Source organism: Natator depressus, chromosome 17 (assembly GCF_965152275.1).
Source record: "Natator depressus isolate rNatDep1 chromosome 17, rNatDep2.hap1, whole genome shotgun sequence".
Lineage (NCBI taxonomy): Eukaryota > Metazoa > Chordata > Testudines > Cheloniidae > Natator > Natator depressus.
This window is the reverse complement of record NC_134250.1, coordinates 17,782,501-17,800,408: the sequence shown is the minus strand read 5'-3', so window position 1 is coordinate 17,800,408 and position 17,908 is coordinate 17,782,501. Positions and strand designations below refer to the sequence as shown.

The following is a 17,908-nucleotide window of genomic DNA, read 5'->3' as shown; positions in this document are numbered from 1 at the left end:
CCAGGTAGCAGTGCTTTAAGGAGGGCAGCTCTTTTATGTGAACTGGAATAAACAGAACATTAAATTCTTTGTAGCACCTAGTAGCCTGGCACAAAAATAAACAACTTTTGAGGTGAGGTTGCTAGGCTGCAGATCCCAAACTGGAAGAAAGCAAGGAAATAATCATTCAACATCTTTTCTGCACTGAGTCACTTCCTCTTCTCAGCCTCCCTTCTACTACCACAAGTCAGCCTCAACTCTGCTCATTGTTTTCACTGAAACGGCTTTCATGTAGCTGTGATGCCTTGCTGCTGTCTTCAGGAAAAGTGAGTGGGTGAGCGGTCATAAAACTAATATAGAAATTACAGAATGGAAACTTGCATGTAGGTGTACTAAATTTTTATAGCCTGGAAAGGTGGCTGCATGTAGAATTAGGATGAGAGTAGGGGTATACAGGCTCTGGAAGGGGAACTAAATGATTAATCTTTGCTTTTACAGAGTGTATTGTGTGATTAAGTTCAGCAATCTCACTTCAGGTTTTTGTGTTTCACAGACAGCTATGAATACTGATGTATTATTTTTCCAGTCTCACTCTGCTATTCCATGTTCCCTTTCCCTACCTTGATCTTCTTTCAAACGATTAGGTACCAATGTTTAAAGGTAGAGTGTAGTATGGGCATGGGCTCCTTACTGCACACCCTGCCTCTCACCCTATGTGCAGGATAGAGTGAGTCCAAAAACAAAAGGCTTCTAGCTTTTGTTGAAAACATGGCCCTAGGCAGATAGGCAAAGATGAAGTGGTTGACTGCAGTTCCAACAACTAAGCTTAGAGAACTAGACTGTGGGGATAGTGCTGGTTTAGCCAGAAGAACCCAAAGGTGTGAGAAAAGTAAGGCACTAAAATTTCTTCAGGAAAAGTCAAACACAGAAAACTCAGGTGTCCTCTGGAGAGCTGTCTGCCAAAGGTGGGGACTGAATTCACAATACAAACAAAGCATTGTAATTTTGGCATGAGTACCACTGTATCAGGAAAATTATCCCTCTATCATAGAAGCTCCTGGAATCAATTTGATGTGAGGGTGGTTAGTTTTACCATTCTAGCTAACATGCAACCTAGTACACAGCAAAAAAATTTAATTTAGAAAATGGACTGTTCAGCATAAAATGAAAAATATTCAGTGAGTTTCATAAACTATTCCTAATACTTGTAGTCTTAATCTGTGCAACTAGAATGTTTTCTGCAGCATGTCTAGTCCCCCTCCTTTCCTTAAAGGCTTTATTTTGGCACTTCTGCATGTGCCATTGTCAAGTAGTGCAGTACTACTTCTTAAAACTTAGCTTGACCATGTCACTTTTAGCGGAAGCAGGGAAGAAGTCAAGCCTCCATATTCAGTCCCTTGAAGTCTTCCTGAAGTAGACATACAACTGGCCTCTCAATTCTCTCTTTTGATAAAGGCAAACTGAGTGTTTGGAAGTGAATACTGCATTTCAGTGGTATCCTGTGCAATTGTGGATGTAGAATTCTGCTGTCTATGGAATTCAAATGTAACCATTTGTTAACTGTATTGAAGGTGTGTCCTTATGAAGAAAGTGTTCCAAATTAAACAAAAGCTGCTGAAGTGTGTGCGCTTTTCTGGTTTTTCTAATCTGCTTTCTGCCAGAGGGGGCCTTAGAGCTTTCCTTGCTGAAGTAAAAATCCCTTTCCTAAATCTTGCTTTTTTTCCTATACTGATTGGATAGCTGTAAGCTTAAAATGTTTAGTTCCCTTCTCCTTAAGGAGACAAACTGAGCTTGTAAAAGGATCTTTTCTTATCAAAAAAGTGTTTTATTCAATATTGAGTCTTTACAAAATATGAAATAAAAAGCATATTATGCACCACAAACAGTTGTTACTGATAAATAGATGTGGGTTGTGTATTCTTCCCCCTTAAAATATTCCTTGCTGCCAACGTCAAAAGCATTTCAGCCCTTCTAGTGTGGGGACTTAGAAGTTCACATGGCTTCTGATGTCATTGATCTGTTTTACCATTTCCCTTATGTGTTCTCCCCTGCAAGAAAGACATGAATTGAATTGTACAATGCTGTAATTCTGAGGGGGTGGATGTGACAGGTCCTACCTTGGTTGGAAGATACTAAAAGCCATTCTTCGCTGAAAGAGGGAGGTGGTATTAAAGGTAAGACTTTCAAAGTGCTTTAAAAAGCTCATGCTGAAGGTAATTCTTCTTGAACTATTTAGCTGGCTAGCATCTCATAAAAGCTGTTGGTTAAGTGTGAGGCCAGCCATATCTCATACATCACTGTTTGGCTTCATAGGCTCTGTTCTATGCCCCTGATGACAACCCTAAAATTATCCAGTAGGGTTGCTGTGCAAGGTGGAATAGAATCCCACTTTGCTAAGTCTTAGGTGCATGGGCTCCACAACTACACGTACGTACTGAAATTGCCTAGGGAACACTATTCCTTGATTTTGTAGGAGTTTAAGAAAACAAGTTTTCCAGAGTCCATTCTGTACCAAACTCTTTACAATTGACCTAGTGTGTTCAAATGCCACAGCAGCAGTGCTCCAATAAAAATGCAACTTGATGGAAAGTTTACAAGTTTCACCACTCAACGATGACTTCACATCCATGAATTACCTGCTCAGCTTTCTAAGCTGCACCAAGTCTTTAGCTTTACCAGTAGTTAGTTGGCTAGCTGAGGGTCTCTCTCTACACCTCACTCAGACTGTGCCTGCAGCTCCTAGAGACAAACCTGAGGCACCAGCACACTGAGGCCACAACCGCATTGGCTTTGGTGCAGGCTAGCCACCTGAGTACGTACCCAGGCTCCAGAAAGGCTCATACAGCCCAAACTGTCACAATTTCACTGTTCAGGTATGTCTACACAAGCTGCAATCACGCCCTGAGACTGCTGTAGTGACAAAATGACTTAGGGTAACTAAGGCTCCCAGCAGGATAGAAGTTTTCAGGGAAAGGGGGAAGCAGCTGAACCCTCTGGAGCATGTGGGAAGAGTTCATGCCAGCCTGTCTTTTTAGATAAATAGCGCTCTCTCTAAAGTAAGCTCAGACCCATCTACTTCTGGTCAAATCTTCAAGGTTTCTACAGAATAAAATAAGTTAGCAGCTATTTGTAATAAAGCAGCTCCCAGCTTTGAAGATAAAGCCTTAAGTATCAGTATATCTACCCTAAAGGACTCTTAATGGCACTGTTTGGAGTTTAAACTTGTGATAGGCAGCTTTCAATGATGGGGAGTTAAATACACTCACAAAATCAACCCAAAGCACAAGGAGCCCAGCTTGGAAAAAAGTTAACTTACTCTTCTTTCAGAACTGTCTGGATGCACTTGCTCTGGTAGGCACTGAGGGTTATGGTAGGTTTTCGTGGATTGATCCCCTTTTCCATCTTTCTCTGCTGATAATCCTTTTTCATTTTCACCTAAAAGTAGCATGAATAATGGACTCCTTAGAAACCTTATGAAACATTCAAGAGTTCACTGTTTCATTGCATATGATAGAGAATAGGAATTGAGCAGCAGCAGACCAAGTGTATCCTAAAAGCATGTACAATACATTGACAATTTGCCCATAACTGCAGAAAACATGATTCATCCTGTCCCTGCATGCTTCCTTCCTGCCACATTTTCCTCTCCACTCCATATCTTCAAGTTTCAGTGCCACCTCATGCTCACCTGTTTGATAGCATTTCCTAAGTGCTGCAGTTGATCATGTATTGCCTGTAATTCTTTCTTCATGTCTCTCTCGCTATCTGACAGAACTGGAAGCTGAGAGTGAAAACTGCGAAGCACTTTCTTCATCCTTTATACACAAAAAAAGAGTGAAAGATAACTTTAAAACTTCTGTACACCGCCATTTATGTACTAGGCTGTTTACTATTTGTAACTGCTGGCCCCCCCTTACTGTGAAGAATTCTTTTGGGATGTCCCCTATGTTTTGCATTTCTTAGATACTTAATATCCAGTTTCTCCTTCCTGCGAGAAGGATGTAATCTTTCTACAAGTCAGTTATTCTCTGCTGCTGGAGGCTTCTTCTGTGCCCACTTGAACCATTAACATTGCTGAACTTCACCAGCAAAAGGTGCAGCCGTAACACTAAAAGGTTCATTACTGGATCTGAAACCCACAATACACAGCCAAATACATTGGGCCTCTTTTGGTTACATTGTCTTTGCAGCTACTGTGGAAAAGCCAAACTGACAATTCTCCCTCTTCCCCCCGCCCCCCAGTGTTCTGAACCTCAGTATTATCCAGCACTGATGAGGAAAAAGGCATCGGTCTCTGTGCTCACCTATTCATAATATCGTCTTGTTTTTCTTTAGCTTCCTCATACTTCTCAGCCAAGCGCTCGGCCATTTCCCGCAGACTGTTCCTTTACACAAGTCAGAAACATTCAAAATTACGGGGAAAAAAACATTCCACGTACTTGTTTGAAAAGGGGCTAGTGAAGCTTTGAAGAGCTGGGCTGGATGTTAAACCTGTGACCCAGTCTAACTCTTCTATGGGGTCTCTACAACAGTGCAGGCATCTAAATGTGGTTAGTCCCACTAAAAACCTAATCAGCCAATTGGTTAAGACTTTTCTGAACCATTTAATTCCTATACATGTGAAAGCAATTAACATTTCATGATTTAGTTAAAACTGACAGAGCCAATTAAACAGGTCCAACTCACCTTTCTTCTTGACAGTACTGAAGATCTTCCAGTTGTTTATTTTTCTGTGCCCTCAGCAATTTCACTCTAAAATGATAGTTGAGTCAGAGGCCAGTCCATTCACAAGGGAATGTAATGATTAATGGTCTCCAGAGACACGTAGAACAAAAAGCCAACAAAACTTGGACACTCTGGAGAGTTGAAAGTAGGTTAGAAGAGAAGGGATGCCTCCAAAGAGGAAGAGAGTTCAAAGGGACAAGGAAGAGTTATTCATTGTAATTTCTCATTTTTAGTCCTTGTGGCAAAGCTGTTACCATGGTAAAGGTCTCTGTGGATCCCCAGGTATGGAGGCAGGTTGATTCTGTACAACATCATCCATTTGGCTAGTAGGTTTCAAGTACTTAGAGCAGGGCTCCCACCCTAATGCTTCCTTTCAATATTTCCTTGCACCTACCATCTTCTGTAAAAGTACAAGCATTATGCTGACATTTGTGTGGTACTCCTGTCCTGTAACTTGAATCTATCATTTCTGGAATACAAGCTTAAATGTGCCACATGTTTGTAAAACCATGTTACCTTTGCTGGATCTCCTCTTTTGCCAGATCCTGTTTCAGAATATATTCTTCTCTGAACACTTGTGTGGCTCTGCTTAGGAGCTGAAGACATTCCTCTGGGGGAGGAGATGCATCTTTGTCAGCACACCTTAAAACACACAGAACAAGCTATTTGTGTATATGCAATCCCGCTAACAAGTGTTTTTTAAAAGGTAGATTCTCTGCTAACCAGGGAAGTCCTCTCAGAAGTCTGTTTGGGGTGGGAGGCGCTAGCGATAGGAAACTGAAGTCTATGGCAACCCTCCCCCCCATATCAATGTCCCAAGACACAGATAAAAAGTTCTAGGGTGCACATTCCTTCTATAATGTCGTCTCCTCCCTCCTTTCGAGTCCCATAGAGAAAAGTCTCATACTTCAAAAGCAATGGGTTAGCAGAGCTGCGCTGCAGGATGCTTCGGATATGCTTCTCAAATGAATGCTGTGATTTAGCTAGGATACGGAGTGGTGAGACCGTAATTTCAGTGTCCTCTCTGGTACACAGGAGCGGAGGGGATGCCGGATGGACTGTCGTTCTGCCAAAACAAAAACACACATCTAAGTGATACCTAATGACACAGAACTTTGCTTCCAGTATATTTTTCTTTAAAATATCAATGGAATTTAAAAATTCTTAAATGACATCAGTTTGAGACACATTAGGGAAAACCCTCCATCTACTGTGGTATTAACAGAACTGCTATGAACCATGGCCTGTGCGCCACTCATTAGCAGAGCACTAGATCCAAAGGGTCTGATGGGAACATTCATGGAATTGTTTCAACTCTATGGCTATGGCAATTCCAATTGAAGTCAAACATGGCAGAGTGAAAACCTAAAATGGTACTTGTATCTACACAGGGCCAGAGACAGCAGGCTGCCAGATTGCCATTTAAATCACAGCCAGGATTATCTTTGATTGCTATACAGTACTTGGATATCCCAGTGAAAAACACTTTAGAAAAACGTAAATGAGAAAGTCCTCATGAAACTAGCTCTTCTTTTCAAAGCAGAATATTAGTTTGGTATTTGAACAAGATCTGGACACAAACTACCAAGCCAAAAAAAATATTCTCTAAGAATAATTTAGCTTGAGCCACTTTATTTTTCCCTTATGTTTAAAGAAACAATACCAAAATCCCCACACTTTGACAGTGATTTTGAGGACTTCTATTCTCTCCTTCATGCACACACAACCCCGGTAGACCACAAACCCAGTGGAGAGATTAAGCCCCTAAATGCAGTCTGACAATTGCATATACTGCCTCAAATGTATTTAGCTCCAGGATGTTGCCGGCCCTAATGTTTGTAACGCACTTTGAAATCATCAGGTGGAAAGTACCATAAAAAAGAATTATAGCAGTATTTCAAGAATCCTTTGCTAATGCTTCTTGGCCCAACACAAAGAGTGATTCTATGGTGTCCTAAGCATTGTAGGAGTTCTACGTTTATTACATTACTCCTCAAAATGCCCCATAAAACTTCATCGATTGGACCATTTCTGGATGAGCTGGCATTTTCTTACCATAAGAGTTATTTAAAAAGAAATAAGCTGTCAAGCTCAAATCTATTTTACAAGCAGTGCAGTCACCTGGTAACAAGGTGGCACAGTTCCAATGTGCAGCTTTGGTCACTAAAAAAATTAATCCTGCAAAAAAAATGGAAAAGTGGATCCCCACCCAACATTGATGCCTGGTTCAGTGATAAGGCTGCCTTCACAGCTAACAAGCCACTGAAAAATTAAAAGCAATTTGGGCTGATTTTAGAGGTCTATGATTAATGCAGACCATGAAGACAGATATGTTGCTTCCCTTCCTTTCCGTCTATCCTAACCCCCCCCCCCTTACTTACTTTGTATATTATAACACTTGTACTTTGGTATATTTGTTGTATTTGGAACAAATTAAAAATAATAAATATGAAAAAGAAGAGCAGAAGTCAGAGTTAAACTGGCAAGAGGAACAGAAAACAAGTCTTGAGACACTGAAGCAGTAACTGATAAGCATTTTGTAAGAATGCTTCCAGTACACAGGTTAACTAAAGACAAGGGAAAAGCACGAATTTTAAACCAATTAGGTAAGAAAACTACATACAGAAGAGGCCTCGTGATACATTCATAGGTGCTGGTGATGCAGATCATTGTGGGCCCTAAGATGTCAGAGACTATCCAAAATCCTCTAATTGGAGCAGGTTGCCTGGGGAAATAAATTGATAATTCAAAACACCTTTTGTCAGTGCAGTAAGAATATATCCAGAAAGTTGTATCCATCTACATCCATCAACTTGGAGGCCAAATGTTTCACTGAATTAGGACATCTTTCTTAAATAAGGTGCACAAAATACTTTTACAGCTAAAGCACACTCGCACTCTCTCAGATAAGCATCTTGTAAGTAATCACCATTTTCTCATGCGAATTATATAAGATATTAGCCTTCCGCTGACTATGAAATAAAACCAGCTTGTGGACTCATCCAAATACATGACATCGCATAATTGGCTCTTTACCCAACAGGTAATACCTTGCACCAGATTAGGGATGCTTTGCTGGCTTGAAATTAGTTATTTTTATTGGCTGCGTCTGAGCTTTAACATTACCATGATGGAGAGTCTAAAAGCAATATGCGTTTTAGTGTTCAGGTATGATAGGAAGTCCCATTAAATCCTTAAGTCTTGCACTAGGACAGCTAATGTTGGTGACAATCTCACAAATTTTGTTGGTTGGATGGGTGGGGTTCAGACACTACCAAACTGGGAATTTCAGGCTTAATTCTATATTAGAATGCATTTGGGGTAAACACTCAACCCTAAGATACCAACTCTTGGTACTCGGAGTTTAATCATTTGTGATTATTTGGATTCTGTCAGCTCAGCCAACAAATTAGTTTATTCAGGAGGAATCTTGAGAGTTAATACAAACAACAGAACATTTATTCACTCAAGGGAAATGGAGGACATTCGGTTCCTACCTGCATGGCAATGGCTTTGTACAAAGAATATGTTCCACAAAGCACTTCTGTTCTGCTCCAAGTTCTTGTAAACTGTCCTTGTCTTCCTCATCTACAAAGACAGGAGACTGTTTCAAATGCATTATGTTCAAAATTCTTGAAATTACAAACCACTTTTTCGGGGGAGGTCTACACATTCTGGATAATACAACCACCATTCTCAGATACCAGTTACCTTCCACAGAAGGAAGTAGCCTGATAAACAAAAACACTTCCCCTCATGTGGAAGACAATTTCACTACTCACCTGACCCAAGGAATTTGTGAAGTTTGTGGAGCCACGTTAGTCCAACACTGTGCACACCAGCTTCGTGTATACAGTGATATCTAGAGGGACATTTAGGATCTGAAAATTAAGCCGTATATATGATTAGAACAAAAAAAAAAAAAACACACCACAAAATCATTCCTGTACGTCTATATTCAGCTAGTGCTGAAGGTTCAGCACTCGACTCAGATTGGCCCTTCATCTATTTTGTATTAATGCTTACACTGCAAGAGCTACCCAGTCCCCTTTTCCTGCACTCAGTCCAACCAGTTGAATCGGTGACCTTTTTTTTCGTAATTACAGTTTCATTTATAAACAGATCATAAAGGGATAATAAAATAATAGGTGTTCTAAGCATGTTACAGATATGCTTAGTAGAGGTTACAGGTAATTTTAAGACAACTATTGACCTATTGGACTTTACAACAATCATTGCTTAACCCTTTATAAACAATGTATGGAATCTTAGTGCAACCCGTGCCAGTTTACTCCTAACTTTATTAAACAAATAAAGCCTGGCTATACTTTATGCCCACCCAATTTTCAAGTTCTCAGCTATATAACATAAGCCTTGCAGTTTGTCATTTGTCCTCACCCTTTAGCAGCACACAAGCTGCAAGTCTGCAGAAATGCATTTGCACCCTGTAGTTATATATTTAGTAGCAGAAGGCTTTAAACTCACACTCAGCACAACCTGCACTGAAGAGGAAGGAAACATTAGATAACTTCACCCCGTCCTTTTTAATGGTAGTCATCAGAAGAACAACAAGTAGTGCAAAGACATATTTGGTCCATCAATGGCTATTACCCAAGATGGTCAGGGACGCAATGCCATGCTGTGGGTATCCCTAAACCTCGAACTGCCAGAAGCTGGGACTGGATGACAGGGGATGGATCACTCAAAATTGTCCTGTTCATTTCCTCTGAAGCATCTGGCACTGGCTTCCAAAAGGATACTGGACTAGATGGGTCATTGGTCTGACCCAGTATGGCCCTTCTTATGTTCTTTTTAAGACTAAAGAGCTGCAACTCCTACCCCTGGTGCTGTGTAGAGATAGCAGGTTCTGAATGCTTAGACTCATTTAAAAACCAATTTCAGCAGCATCATTGTGTACTCATGAGACTTCCTTTTTAAAATTAGCAATAAAAAATTTTTTTAAAAAAGTTCTGAATCCTGTTAACAGATGAGGTAGCTTCAACAGACTCCAAGGAACTGTTTTCAAAACACTGCTCTGAGTACAGCGATAAGGTCTACATTACCTAATATATCAAATTTTGAAAAAGTGAATTAAAACAGCAATAGTTTGCACCCTTACCTCTGTACAATTTAATTGGGCAAGAGAAGTCAGATTCTAAAGGCTCTTCCTCTTCTCCTGATGCCAGTTTCAGTGCAAGTTCCAATTCAACACATTCAAACACATACAGAGAAGGGATGAGGTCAGATCTTGGGTCCCAAGACTTTTCTGACTGTAAAAAGTATTTGAATGCATCTGTAAAACATCTTTCTAGCAAAAATACCATTATAATAGCAAGAAGAAGAAAATGTTACTTAGCATGGGAAGGGTCTTTCCAGCATTTAAATAAAACACATCCTTGTTTCCTGAATGGCAGCCCCTAGCAGTCACTTCTTACAGCCTGCAGGGAGGTGCTGAAGAGGCTTTCCAGAGCAGCTGCTCTTTTCATAAATCAAGCAGTGGGTGGTCCCTGCCTAATCCCCGTGAATTTATGACACTCTTCTATCTTTAGTGTCACCTATCGTGCCTCTGCACCTAGTGATGTCAGTTTCTCATCAGAGTTAATAATTTTAAAAAGATATTTTTAAAAGACACTTGCCACATTTCTGAGAAAACAAATAAGCATCAAGCTATAGTTTGGTTTATTTAAACCGAAGATTCAGACTAAACATTCATGTTGGCCCCTTGCTAATCAGACCAACATTTAGGCTAAAATAATACCTAATGATTCTATTTTAATGTTGGTCTGATTAGCAAGGGGCCGACATGAACATTTCTTTTGAATGTTTCCATCCAGGAAATGAGGATGTGGGACAGAAAGATGGACAGAGAACACCACAGGAACAAGGGACATGAGAGAGGTCCTAGGAAACACCACCCTACCGTTTGCTCATCATCCTCTTCTCCCTCCAGTACCACACAGTGATAAAGCATTCCTGACTCGGTGGCAATCACCAAGATGTTGGGAACACAGGGCAGGCACAGAACAGCACAAGCATCATAGCCATAGTTATCTTCAGCTGTGGGGTGCATGGGCAATGGGCCCAACAGCTTGCCAAGTTTTCCAGTGCTGCAATGAAGAAATGAGGAAGTGCTTACTGGAAGACTAAGGCCCAAAGTTTCCAAAATTGTCTCCAGTAATCCCCTGCGAAAGAATGAAAGCCAAGGACAACAGCTAGGGGAACACATACATTTCCTAGTTTTTCTTGCTCAAGTTTGGCAACCTGAAATCCAATCTAATGAAAATTAAAGGTCCTGGGCTACATGCACTGCATGGTGCTCTCACACAAAGGAATGAATCTTAGTAATAGTCTTTTATTGTCCCAGAATAACAAACTTATCAGCCAAAGGAATCAACAAACAGTGCCACATCCCTTTACGAAGGGCTGTACAACAGGCTTAAAGAGACAAGCTTATTTTTTATGAACAAATGTCAATACCTAAGAATTTATTTTTCAGTGTTTCGTTTTTTTATTGTACTGCTCTCAGGTTGGGCTATGAAAAGGACTAGGCAGCTTCACTTTTGTTTATAGGCAGTTTCTCGCCAATTTTACTTTATTTCTCACACACTAGGAAGATGCGTGCTGCAGTGTTTGCAACCTAAATATAAGAAATATTTTTTAATTTTAATTTGCATATCTAATTAAATCTAGATTGCAATTTTTAAGTGTCCTTTCTATTGGTCTTAAAGGTGCATATCCCTTTCATATAACCTAACTCAGCATCTCTCAACCTATCATTTGATTGGAATCCTATTCTAGCACCTTCCTAATGAGACCCAGGCTGCAAGTCCCTAAGATCTCAAAAGGGGTTTGGTTATTTGAAGCACAGCCTCACTCTGAGCTATGGGAGATCCTGCTTGTCACACACAAGGAGCCAAAAACCTCAAGAGTCAATATGGTACCTTTAGAACAGCTGATTTTTAACAAAACTCTAGTTTTCCACCCAAATTTGATTGGAGAGCGTCCCTTTTAAGTACTGTGACACACAAGTGGGTTATCAGTAGTGGGGACTGAAGCCAGGACCTCTGGATCTAAAACAATGAGCCTCTACTCCCTGAGCTCAAGCCAGGTCTATTAGCTTAAAGACTAGAGACTGAAAGCTCTATATGGTCCAACCATTAGAGTGGCACAAAGACTGGGTTACAATATAAAAAGATGGAATTCAATAAGCATCTGCTCCTGAATCTGGCACAAATCTTGATATAAAATATAGATCAATCTGCACAGAGATGAAACACAAGCATACAAGTGCTACATGAATCACATTTTAAACAAAATTGGTCATTGTACTTTAAGTCCCTACCTTTGTAAGAGGCTAATATATGTGAGAAAGGTCTCCCCATTTTCATACAATATGTATAGTGGATATGCCAATACTTCTTCTCTCCCTCGCTGCCCAGCTATGTTCTTTGGAACAGATACCAGAGGCCCAAAATCAAATGCCACTGCAGTCTCTCCTAGTGATGCTGTGTACGCTCTCCTGGAGAAGGAAGAGAGACAGACCAAAAATTACAGTTAGTGATGACTGACTGCACACAATTATTGGCCTCATTTCAAGTAGCATTTACTGTTACTGTCAGGGTTCCTTCCCCACTCTGAACTCTAGGGTACAGATGTGGGGACCTGCATGCAAGACCCCCAAGCTTATTTTTACCAGCTTAGGTTAAAAACTTTCCCAAGACACAAACTCCACCTTGTCCTTGAACAGTTCGCTGCCACCACCAAGTGATTTAGACAAAGAATGAGGGAAAGGACTACTTGGAGTTCCTGTTCCCCCAGAATATCCCCCCAAGCCCTTACACCCTCTTTCCTGGGGAGGCTTGAGAATAATATCCTAACCAATTGGTTACAAAAAGTGAACACAGACCCAAACCCCTGGATCTTTGGACACGGAAAAAAAAAAATCAGTTCTTAAAAGAAGAATTTTATTTAAAAAAAAGAAAAGGTAAAAATCCCCTCTGTAAAATCAGGTTGGAAGATAACGTTACAGGGTAACAAAAGATGCACAAAACACAGAGGAACCCCCTCTTGCCTTAGTATCAAAGTTACAACAAAACAGGGATAAACCTCCCTCCAGCAAAGGGAAAATTCACAAGTTGAGAAAACAAAGAAACTAATATGCCTTGCTTGGCTGTACTTACAATTTCTGTAATATGAGAGACTGGTTCAGAATGGTTTGGAGGACATGGATTGATGTCCGGTACCCCTCTTAGTCCCAAGAGCGAACGAACACAGAAACAAAGAACCCAAAACAAAGCCTCCCTCCGCCCCCCTCCCAGATTTGAAAGTATCTTTTGTCCCCATTGGTTCCTTTGGTCAGGTGCCAACCAGGTTATTTGAGCTTCTTAACCCCTTACCGGTAAAGAGGAATTTTAGGCTACCCTTATGGTTATGACAGTTACATTAGATAAATGTGATTAAGATTTTACAATTATGGATCGGTCCTTTAGCCAACAGTATTTTCTGCAATAGAAATCTAAAGACGGGTACTGCCTCTCTCTTCAATTAAATGCATATGCTAGAGTCTCATTTCCGGGCTCCAGGGACTCTGACTCACGGGCTGTTTCAAAAGAACACTGCATATGGCATCTTACCTCCCACCTCCACTGAGCCTACTGATTTCTTACTCCATTTCTGAAACTCAGCTACCAGCGAGCCCAAATATGTGGCACTCAGAGAGGTGAGGATGTAGTGGTATTTTCAGTACAATATATTAAGCCATGGCTTGGCTGTTGGAGAGCAACAAGTTTCTCCATTTCAACTAGGTCAGACACAAGATAGGAAGGTAAGCTCCATCTATTACATTCTCTTCCCAGAAGCCCCTTTTTGACCTTTGTTTAAGACATTATATTAACTTTAAAATATTTTGCTTTTGTTGCTCCCTCTAAAATGGTGAGGTGGGGAAAAAACAAGTTCAGCTACTTTGCTGGGAAGAGGAGATAAAAAACAAGCTATGGAAAAGAAGGAAATAAGATTCCCCTGGTGAATTTATCACAACTCTTTACGCCATCTTTTCTCCAGTCACTTTTCCATCTCGACAAAAACCACATTTGGTACATCAGCAAGTTTATCCTGTTGAGAGCATTTCAAAATCTAAAAACTGCACAAACCCTTTATTGAGCATTAAACTCTCCTCCTCAGCATCTGAAAGAGCAATCACCTTCACAGGTGTCTGCGGCACCTTCAGACTGTAAATCCTAGAAGAACAATGAATACTTTCATTAAGTCATTAACTTCATACATGACGAGTCAGTACATCAGTAGTTATCATCCTGAACTTCTTTCTATACTATTTTTATGTTGTAATTCCACTAATAAGCATGCTTACACATAAGACAGTAAACAACTAGTTCTTGTACTAAAAAAAACATTCAGAAGAACAAAGAGCAATAGGTTTACCTTATAGTGTTATCTGAAGTCAACAGCACTACATGAGGTTCTAATGTCTCACTGGGATACCAGGCCACATGTTTTAGGGTCAGGGATGTCAAACTAGTGAAGAACCTTTCAGCAACAGGAATGGTGCTACAATAACAAATTTATACTGTTATAAAAGGCACACCATCAAAACAAACTGCTTTTATCTTATAAGCATTTATAACCATCACCATAGATAGATGTTTTAATCCTGACTAAAATATGTGTTAGCATAAAGAATGGTTCTCTCCCTATCCATTCAAGTAACTAATGAGTGGACGAAACAAGTGCGTTAACCCTTCAAATCATCTATTAGATGTACTTGTCAGAGTGCTGCTTCTATTCTAACAGATTTTTGGACATATATATCTATCACACCTATTTATAAATCAGGAACAGAATAGTTTCATTGTATGATCACTTCCACAAGTGTTTGAAGAGATATGCAACAACTCAAAAATCCTAAATTATTGTGGTCACGTTACCATGGCCACAAAACGCAGGCATAAACAATGACATGTTTAACCCAAACAGAGATGAGAAGAATCAGCAGCCTGAAGCAACACAATGTGTCAGCTATACAGCAGCAATGGTAGAGCTGGATCCCAGAGACTGAGCCTATGTGGCCTGGGGTCAAAACATCCCATGTTGCATGACACTGCTTTTTACACTGTAAATACAAATACATGAAAGACTTATGATCCCCCTTTCAAACACAGTTTTCCCGTTGCTAATTTGGTACAAGTAAAAGGTGCTATTCTATTTCACTTATTCAGGCTGAAGTTCTCCATTTACATACAAAATAATTAACATGTGAAGCAGTAAGGCAAGCTAACATTCCTGAGCCAAAGGAAGCAGCATTAAGGAGGTCAAGTCTCCCTGTCTATTCAGTCCTTAGACTCTTCCAAGACTGCCAACAAAAGTGATGAGGATAGGATGATAGTTCAAGTGATACAAATTCCAAGTCACAAAAAAAAAAAAAAAAAACTTTCCCCAGGGGCAGGTTATCCCATAACTACCTCCCCACAGGGTTTCTTGTGCCTCTCCTTAAATGATCTATTAATGGACACTATCAGAGACAGGGCAGTAAACTAACTGGACCACTGCCTATATTCTCATGCAATGCGAATATTTTGACCATTAGGAATGAGGATGAGAAACCTATTCTATCACACAATTTCTCTGGTATCCCAATTTGCCTGTGAGGCACACTGACGATTTGAAAATTGTGTCTTAGAAGGTCCTCTGTGACACTGCTCATTGAATTTGTGGAGGCTCTTAGCCCCATAATCCCAACTAGCTTTTGACTCAGCTGAGAGCACATACTGTACCTCTCTCAGACCAAGGTCTCTTATCAGACCAAGATACTCTGCTCCTTATTTATGAAACTCTTCTTTCATATTTTCTGCTCTGTATCTTACACTCAGCACATATGTTATATCTTTTTGCACAATTTTATTTGATTGGAAAAGACCAGAGGCTCACACATGAAGAGTGTCAAAAGAGAATGCGGTTAAACGTCTGACTGAGATATAACCTACCTACAATTAACTGTTGGTTTTCCACCTTCAAATTCTGAGTTCTTTCCCCAGCGCTTAGGCAATTCCAGTACCATCAGCCCTTTAATGCCTATGAGCGCCACATGATGCTGGGTGGGACTTAACAGGGTTTCATAGACCTCAAAAAGGGGTGGATTTATGCAGACCAGGGTCTGAAATTTAAAAAGTTTCAGTAAAACACTAATACTAATAAATAGGTCCTTAAAAAGTACTAAATAGTCATGACTGGTTTCAGAGTAGCAGCCGTGTTAGTCTGTATTTGCAAAAAGAAAAGGACTACTAGTGGCACCTTAGAGACTAACCAATTTATCTGAGCATAAGCTTTCGTGAGCTACAGCTCACTTCACGAAAGCTTATGCTCAGATAAATTGGTTAGTCTCTAAGGTACCACTAGTACTCCTTTTCTTTTTGTAAATAGTCATGAGTTAACATTACATTAATTATTTTGGAAACATTCACTGACTTGTAAACAGATGGGATGGGACAAGACAGGGAGGGGCCACCCCCCTCAGTTCCGGCCCAGCCCCCCTAGCTCCACACACCTCAGACACACATTTCCCCCACCACCTGGTACTGGCCCAGCCCCCCAGGCTGCATGCCCCTCAGACATCCCACACCACCCGGTACCAACCCAGCCCCTGCACTCCTCAGACACCCCCCAAACACACTGCCTCCGTGCAACCTGCCCAGACCTCCTGGCTCCGCGCCCCTCAGACCCTCCTCCCCAGTACCTGGTACCGGCCAAGCCCCCCTGGATCCGCGCCCCTCAAACCCCCCAGTACCTGGTACCAGCCCAGCCCCCCGGCTCCGCGCCCCTCAGCCCCCCCCCCCCGTCCCTCATACCGGCCCAGCCCCCCTGGCTCCGCGCCCCTCAGACCTCCCCCCCCCCCCAGTACCTGGTACCGGCCCAGCCCCCTGGCTCCGCACCCCTCAGACCCTCCTCCCCAGTACCTGGTACCGGCCCAGCCCCCCAGCTCCGCGCCCCTCAGACCCACCCCAAGTACCTGGTACCGGCCCAGCCCCCTAGCTCCACGCCCCTCAGACCCTCTTCCCCCCCCAGTACCTGGTACCAGCCCAGCCCCCTGGCTCCACGCCCCTCAGACCCTCCTCCCCAGTACCTGGAACCGGCCCAGCCCACCGGCTCCGCGCCCCTCAGACCCTCCTCCCAAGTACCTGGTACCGGCCCAGACCCCTGGATCCGCGCCCCTTAGACCCCCCCCCAGTACCTGGTACCGGCCCAGCCCCTCGGGCTCCGTGCCCCTCAGACCCACCCCAAGTACCTGGTACCGGCCCAGCCCCCTGGCTCCGTGCCCCTCAGACCCACCCCAAGTACCTGGTACCGGCCCAGCCCCTCGGGCTCCGCGCCCCTCAGACCCACCCCCAGTACCTGGTACCGGCCCAGCCTCTCGGGCTCCGCGCCCCTCAGACCCACCCCAAGTACCTGGTACCGGCCCAGCCCCTCGGGCTCCGCGCCCCTCAGACCCCCCCCCCCCAAGTACCTGGTACCGGCCCAGCCCCCTGGCTCCGCGCCCCTCAGACCCTCTCCCCCCCCAGTACCTGGTACCGGCCCAGCCCCCCGGCTCCACGCCCCTTAGACCCCCCCCCAGTACCTGGAACCGGCCCAGCCCCCCGGCTCCGCGCCCCTTAGACCCTCTCCCCCCCCAGTACCTGGTACCGGCCCAGCCCCCCAGCTCCGCGCCCCTTAGACCCTCTCCCCCCCAGTACCTGGTACCGGCCCAGCCCCCCAGCTCCGCGCCCCTCAGACCCTCTCCCCCCCCCCCAGTACCTGGTACCGGCCCAGCCCCCCGGCTCCGCGCCCCTCAGACCCTCCTCCCCAGTACCTGGTACCGGCCCAGCCCCCCGGCTCCACGCCCCTTAGACCCCCCCCCAGTACCTGGAACCGGCCCAGCCCCCCTGGATCCGCGCCCCTTAGACCGCCCCCCAGTACCTGGTACCGGCCCAGCCCCTCGGGCTCCGCGCCGCTCAGGCCCCGCAGGCTGAGGGTGCAGAAGGCGCCGAGCTCCGCGTCCCACAGGAACAGGTCCGCGTCCAGCCCGAAGATCAGGCTGCGGGTCGGGCCGGGCGGGCTGGGTCTCTCCGCGCTCTGCTCCCGCAGCCGGCACAACACGGCATGGTGCGGCAGCGCCGCCCGCCACTCGTCCGCCGGCTCCCCCTCGGCCGCCATCGCC

General features: G+C 43.4%; 1 protein-coding gene across 1 annotated transcript; it reads right to left on the bottom strand.

Annotated features, from left to right (window-relative positions):
* Positions 1-1,867: 1,867 nt before the first annotated feature.
* Positions 1,868-17,904, bottom strand: NUP88 (nucleoporin 88). The gene is made up of 17 exons (XM_074974743.1): positions 17,668-17,904; positions 15,702-15,871; positions 14,143-14,268; positions 13,854-13,940; positions 12,047-12,223; positions 10,625-10,811; positions 9,824-9,974; positions 8,487-8,585; positions 8,202-8,292; positions 7,328-7,429; positions 5,612-5,770; positions 5,221-5,346; positions 4,666-4,731; positions 4,284-4,364; positions 3,668-3,794; positions 3,296-3,414; positions 1,868-2,027 (listed from the first exon to the last, which is right to left on the bottom strand). Exons 1-17 carry the CDS (start codon positions 17,902-17,904, stop codon positions 1,964-1,966), a joined length of 2,169 nt encoding a protein of 722 aa, XP_074830844.1. The 3' UTR covers positions 1,868-1,963.
* Between the last annotated feature and the right edge of the window lie 4 nt (positions 17,905-17,908).

Coding starts and splice junctions, on each gene's coding strand:
- NUP88 (XM_074974743.1), bottom strand. CDS start 17,904: ATGGCGGCCGAGGGGGAGCCGGCGGACGAGTGGCGGGCGGCGCTGCCG. Junction 10,812..12,046: donor TATATTAGCCTCTTACAAAG/GTAGGGACTTAA, acceptor TCTTCATTGCAG/CACTGGAAAACTTGGCAAGC. Junction 8,586..9,823: donor CCCAATTAAATTGTACAGAG/GTAAGGGTGCAA, acceptor CTTAATTTTCAG/ATCCTAAATGTCCCTCTAGA.